At 34.1% G+C, this 6445-nt stretch overlaps 1 protein-coding gene across 3 annotated transcripts; it reads right to left on the reverse strand.

Moving 5' to 3' along the window:
* Window positions 1–2419: 2419 nt before the first annotated feature.
* Window positions 2420–6192, reverse strand: LOC130943312 (protein PLASTID TRANSCRIPTIONALLY ACTIVE 7-like). Of its 3 annotated transcripts, none has more exons than XM_057871138.1 (5): window positions 5862–6192; window positions 4255–4325; window positions 4020–4076; window positions 3862–3921; window positions 2420–2982 (listed from the first exon to the last, which is right to left on the reverse strand). In XM_057871138.1, exons 2-5 carry the CDS (start codon window positions 4297–4299, stop codon window positions 2647–2649), a joined length of 498 nt encoding a protein of 165 aa, XP_057727121.1. In that variant the 5' UTR covers window positions 4300–4325; window positions 5862–6192; the 3' UTR covers window positions 2420–2646. The 3 variants fall into 3 exon arrangements, with proteins under 3 accessions (XP_057727121.1, XP_057727120.1, XP_057727119.1); XM_057871137.1 differs by having other exon boundaries at window positions 4255–4364; window positions 5862–6191; XM_057871136.1 differs by having other exon boundaries at window positions 4255–4360; window positions 5862–6190.
* Between the last annotated feature and the right edge of the window lie 253 nt (window positions 6193–6445).

Raw genomic sequence — 6445 nt, forward strand, 5'->3', positions numbered from 1 at the left:
GAAGACCGACAGAACACCCAGGAGGGTGGATGAAAGACCATCCATGAGGTGGTCGAATAAGATCTAGATATAAACAGTCTCTCTGTAGGCATAATACATGATAGAGTTCAATGGCATTGTTTGATCCATGTAGCTGACCTCACCTAGTGAGATAAGACTTTACTGATGTTGTTGTAAAAATTGCACCAAATTATTTTTCTACAAAGTAAATTAATTTTAAATAATTTTATAATACAGTGCATTAGTTTAAATTATTTTTTAAAAAAAATTAAAACCCGTTTTAATTTTAAAAACCAATTTAAATTGGTTTATATAAAAACATCCGTTTTTAATATATAAGAAATTAATTTTAGCCATTTATATAAAAATGAGAAAATATAAGAAAACAATGATAATTGTGAACAATGGATTAAAAAAGGAAAGTAAAATTAAAATTAAAAATAAGATCATTAATTAATTATTTACTTTTAAATTTAAAATTTAAAAAATTAAAATTTGTATTTAAACGCATTCACACTACGTAGGATTGTTTCTAATCTCACCATAACATTCAATACACCTCCTAAATTCATTCATGCCCCCCTAACTGAACATCTCATCTCATCGCACCTCTGTACTCATCTGCTGCCACTGCTAGGTCGTGACCACGTTCTTCTGCCACCGCTCCTGTTCATGACCACGGTACTACCGTCGCTGCTGTTCACGAGTCCAGCGCCGCTGCAGCCATTTTTGTTTCACGACCTTGTTCTCCTGCTGCCGCTGCTGTACACGACCATATTGCCACCGCCGCTGTTGTTCACGAGCTCCGAAGTACTGCTGTTTGCGATCCGTTAGAGGGAGTCGCTGCTGAAGGCTAGTGAATAGGGAATTGATTGACCTAAGAAAATTGTTGGGAAGTCGATATGGAATGTTCATCTAGGAAAGGAGGATCTTTTGCACCATCTTCATGTGTCAATCATAATACATATGGTACGGATGTCAACATTGTTAATGTATGTGTTGAGTTCCGAAATTCAGGAACTCTACAACTGTGTCACTCTCTTCACTAGGGGTTTCGATGAGTTTCGTCCCTTCGTTCATTGTCTTTCTGAGTTTAAATTCTAGTATTCAATTATGCCTAGTTCATGATGGTCATTTTAGTAGATATGCAGACGGTTATTTTAATTTTTATGTGGATGGTTATTTGATTAGATTGAGTTTAGTTATATACAATTAAAATATGCTAGATGTTCAATTTATTAAGTATGCGGATGATTATTTTTATCCTTAAGTGGATGGTTATTTTCACTAGGGGTGAGCGATGGCTAGGAGGAGTCCGGTGGCGCCATTCGTTTCCGGTCTGGAGGAGAGCAAAACACCGATGAGGGTCTTTGTTGACGAACCAGCGGCAATGAGGAGGATCCTAACAACGATGATGGGAGCTGGTTGGAGACCAAGTGATGGCAGCGACGACAAAAAATTTGGGAAAAAAGCTGGTATTTTAGTAAATTAAGATATAATAAATAGTTAAAATTTTTGAATTATTGAATGAGATTTTTTGGTTGGGTAATTTGGATGGAATGTATTTTTCTTTTAATTTCATTGAGCCAAATTTCTAATCCATTATTTACGTTGTTCAAATTTTCTATTGTCTACTTAACGAAACCGAATTAGTAAAGATATGTATCCATCGCAAGTAATTTTTTGGTGTTTGCTCTCCTTTACACAATCATTGTGGTTCAAACCAATTTATACAAAGGAGCCAAGTTTACTAAATCACTCTAGCATAAAACGATTTGTCCATCCACTAGCATACTAAATCCTTGTCTCACGACGACTTATAGACCACTAAATTCTTGTCTCACCACGACTTATAGATTGCGTTTGTTTTTGAAAATAGGATAGGACAAGACACTGAGAGCAAGATATAAAGGATAGAGACCCAAAATTTTGTATTCTTGTATTCTGTTTGGTGATAAACTAGAACAAATTATGAAAATCTCATTTATTTTTATTTTTTTCATTCAAAATATTTGAGATGAAAATTATAAAATAAAAAATATAATTATAAAAAATTAACAAGAATAATGAAAAAAAATAAGTTGTGTTCCTTGTTAATGTCTCCATGTCCTTCCTGTCATGATAAACACAAAATATATTAATTCAGTGTCTCTATACACATTATCTCTGTCCAAATTCAATGTCTCTAGACATATTGTCTCTATTTATGTCTCTTCTGTCAAACACAATTTTATGTCTCTGTATCCTTATCTCAATATCCTGTCTATGCAGCCATATAAACATGTATAATTTACTAAATCGTTCAAAGCTCGAGCGAACTATATAGGTCACTTCTCACATGCTATATATCGTTCACTTGAGACGACTTGTGATTTTACTTTTATGGTAAATAGTTCCTTTCCACAGCGATTTACTAATATTCAGTGGTAAATCGTTTCGTTAACGATTTCGGAAAGTGTCAAATATAGAACAATGGTGTAATTGCACAATACAGTCATTCTTTTTTAAATATACTTTCAAGATAGCTTTTAATTTTACGCATACAAATAACTACAGCCAACATAGACTAACATCAACTATGCAAGTGAAGCAAAAATTGATTTTTCAACCCTACTTTAAGATATCGGCATAACATTTGATTTGAACTCATGTGAACTCTTGTTTCAAATAATCAGGCCCAGGCTTGAAGGGATCAGACTCGGCATATGCATCTGGTCGGGGAAACCCCATATCGTTCATTCTGTTGCTCAGAACATGAAGAATGGCCTTCTTCTCACCTCCATACTCATCTACATTGTTCTCAACATATTCATTTGCCTCAGCTGCTATCTCATTCACAAAATCAAACTGATTGTCCTCTGATAACAACAATTTGTATATATCCAATGTCAACAGTTTCCCCTGCTCCTTTATAATCCGAACTTGCTCCTCCAGGAAAGGTACCCGCTCCATCTTGAACGGCAAGTATTCATCCTTTTTAGTCTGCAGTAAAACATACAACCTTTTTTTGGTTAAGCATTCAGGAGAATTGCGTATGACATTACAAGAATAAGTACCAAACTACCAATAGCATGTCTTCTTGATCATAAGCACAATGGTCACATGCATCAAGATTCAGCAAGGAACGATTATCTATTTCAGGAGAGTGCAAGTGTGCAACCAAGATAAAAAAGAAGCTATCATTTGCAAATCGTTATGTTCTTTGATAACAACAGACACCTTAATAAAATTCATAACATTTGCTTACAAGGCCACGCAATGATCGCATGCATGACTAAAATTTCATATTTTTAATTCCATTTCACTTTTCAAGTACATCTTCAAATAGCACAATCTTTATAAATCCATGATAGTAAGATATTTTAACCTCCATCCCCTTTCAAACTAATATAGTTTAGAGTGCTTCAACCAAAACCCTTCCTTTCCTCATTTACACGGTTACCTCTAAAGCAAAACACCCCAGTTTAGGCTTATGCTCGAGATAACCAGCAACATACACCTATCCCAACCTGCAACTGTAACCCTTGAAGCAAAAAGAAATTAAAACACTTCACAACATAACCATTTTAGCTCAACAATATTCCCACAATGAGCATTTACATCTTTACTAAAACAATGCAATTGACGTTATAATCCCAGCGAACTTTTTCCAAAGTGGAAAACAACAAGCAGAACAAAACAAACACTTTTGCTTCTGATGGTGTGTCATGTCATTTATGTTGTTCCACAAATACATAGAAAAGTGCCAAAACCATACTATTTTTCAGTTGTTTGGGAATTTTGACAAATAGTTAAGGTGAAAGCATAAAAAGAAAAGAATAAACAATTCCATAAGTGAGGATCGCAATGAAGAAAAAATACCAATCTCCTTCGCCGCCATATTCGTCGTCCCCGACTATCCTTTCGCATTTGGGACATCATCTTGCAAAAACACAAATAAATAAATAAATAAATAAGCTCAGTGTCAGTGACACTCCAGAAAATAACTCGAGATTATTTTCTATTTTTATTTCTTGTACCTGTGAGCTAACTGTAAGGCTAGGGCTCCATGAATTTGGGGCTCTTAGCTCTATCTTCTGCAAAATTAAATAGTGATGATTTGATTTTGAAGTAACAGCTTCATAAAAATAAAGAATTTAACGGAAAGAAAAGAAATTGATTTTAGCTACTGAGTAATTGGATACAATTTCTTTTTTTTTTTTGGAGGAGGGGGAGGGGGAGAAGAGAAACGAATATGGGTTTAGGAAAAGTTACCAGTATAGCTGAAGGTAGAGTGAGGGAATGGAAGCTTATTGCCATGGCTGGTAGTTGAGGTCACTGACACTCTGCTCAATGTTTTATATATTTTTCACGTTATCCCCTGTCTCAATAAAACATAACATAAGCACTGCTATTGTTATTAACTTATTATTATTAACAAAAACAGAATCAGTAAACCCAGCAACTCAGAATTAGTATTAAGGGGTGGGCATGGTTACTGGATCCACTTCAGAACCAGTTCTGTGGTTCATGAAACCAAACTAGAACTGGATTGAAGAGAAAAACCGGTTTTAAATCGATTTGAAAAAACAAAAAGCAGTTTTAAACCGGTTTTAGAATTTAAATCCGGTTTTATTTACAAAACATTTTAAATCCGGTTTTTTAATATCCAAATCTAAAATTCGTTTTTTTTTTTTTGAAAATCCAGTTTTAAAACCAGACTTTTTAACCAAAAATCAAGTTTTAAAACCAGTTTTTGAAAATCCAGTTTTAAAACCAATTTTTTCAACCAAAAATCCAGTTTTAAAACTAGTTTTTAAAAATCCAATTTTCAAACCAGATTTTTTAACAAAAAATCCACTTTTAAAACCAGTTTTTAGAAATTCAATTTTCAAACCATAATTTTTTTAAAAGTAAAATTAATACTAAAGTCATTTTAAAGTGTATAGGTTCATTACAACTAGAATTTGGTTCTTTATAAATCCAAAGAAACAACAGCTAATGCTATTAAGTATTAGCAGCAGCCAAAGAAACATACTACCATCTTTACAATAGCATGTTGAGTACCCAGAAACTAAAATGGATTGAAACATGATAAAGGTTACACACAAGAAATTAGAAATTGAAACACCCCTTAATGCTTCCCATTTTTTTATAAGGTATAAAAGATATAAAAAATGGTCACACAGTCACACTAGAGGTAACTAGACAGTACAATCATATTTACACAATTCTCTTAGCCCTGAAACAGGTTCAGGTACAGAAAATGGGACAGAAAATATAAAATAAAAGACAGGTAGGTTTAGAATTAGAAGGTTGAATCTTATTATCTGATTCTTTGGCTTTTAAAGCAATTATTATACTTCCTTACATTAGTTTCACTAGAAAAAATTATCAAAGAGCATCAGAATCTTGAAGCAAATTCAACCGTTCAAGCTAACATGACAGCACAATTGCGAATAAAAGGATTCAGATTTGTGCTGCCACATACAATCCTTGTCCACTTCAATTTCTCAATTGTTGGATCAGGGCAGCAAGTGTAAATACTATTGATCCCATTAATTAGAAATTGAAACAAAATCTGAGCACAATAAGCTCTCTGAGGAATTGCTAGCGCATGATGTTAATTAGACAACATAGGATGGGAAACATAAGATGAATGAATAACAATAACAAAATCATATCTTGTTCCTAAATATAAAAACACAATCACAATCAACGCAGATTAAGTATGAAAATCATCAAAACAATGTTCAGACCATCTCAGCCCAGTTTCTCATCAAAATAGCAATTCCATCATAAACAGCAAACTAGCTCAGCAACAATCAAAACCTAAATTATTAACAAAATAAGCAAAAATAAATTGATGTAGCTGTGCTTACTGGCGGCGAGGGAGGATGGGAAGTGACGGCGACGGAGGAACGGGACTCGGACAAAGAGAACGAGAGAGAGCTCGAAGAGGGACGATGAGCTCAGACAGAGAGAGAGATCGAAGAGGAGAGGAGCCTTGAGAGGAGAAAAGGAGAAGAGGAACCCTTTGCGACGGCGGCGCCACGAGCTCAACGCAAAGACGGCGAGAAGAAGAGAAATGATGAGATTAGGGCCGAACAGACCTTCCACAGGTGACGACGAAGAGCTTGAAGTGGATGGTGCTGGATATTACTATTGGGTAATGCAATGGAAAAAGATTTACGATTGCAAGGGCTTTGAGCCGAAGAGAAAGGGAGGATTTCTGTTTTTTTTTTTTTTTTTTTTAAAGAGGATAAATAGATCTTTACTTTTTGGATATTTAAATCTTTAAATATTTAAAAATATATTTAAATACTTAATTTTTTTTAAAATATAGACACATCGATCTCTCTATTCACTTGGATCTATCAGAATCAATTAAAAAATCAAATGTAATTTTTATTATATTGGTCGATATACGGATGCACATGTGCGAGAATTTTTGAAATGAGACAAA

The sequence above is a fragment of the Arachis stenosperma genome, chromosome 8, assembly GCF_014773155.1.
Source record: "Arachis stenosperma cultivar V10309 chromosome 8, arast.V10309.gnm1.PFL2, whole genome shotgun sequence".
Lineage (NCBI taxonomy): Eukaryota > Viridiplantae > Streptophyta > Magnoliopsida > Fabales > Fabaceae > Arachis > Arachis stenosperma.

What these genes read in the sequence shown, in the direction of transcription:
- LOC130943312 (XM_057871138.1), bottom strand. Translation starts at nt 4,299, where the DNA reads ATGGCAATAAGCTTCCATTCCCTCACTCTACCTTCAGCTATACTG. An exon ending in GCCTTACAGTTAGCTCACAG is followed by an intron (nt 3,922 to 4,019) that starts GTACAAGAAATA and finishes TGTTTTTGCAAG; the next exon opens with ATGATGTCCCAAATGCGAAA. An exon ending in TATGGCGGCGAAGGAGATTG is followed by an intron (nt 2,983 to 3,861) that starts GTATTTTTTCTT and finishes GTTTTACTGCAG; the next exon opens with ACTAAAAAGGATGAATACTT.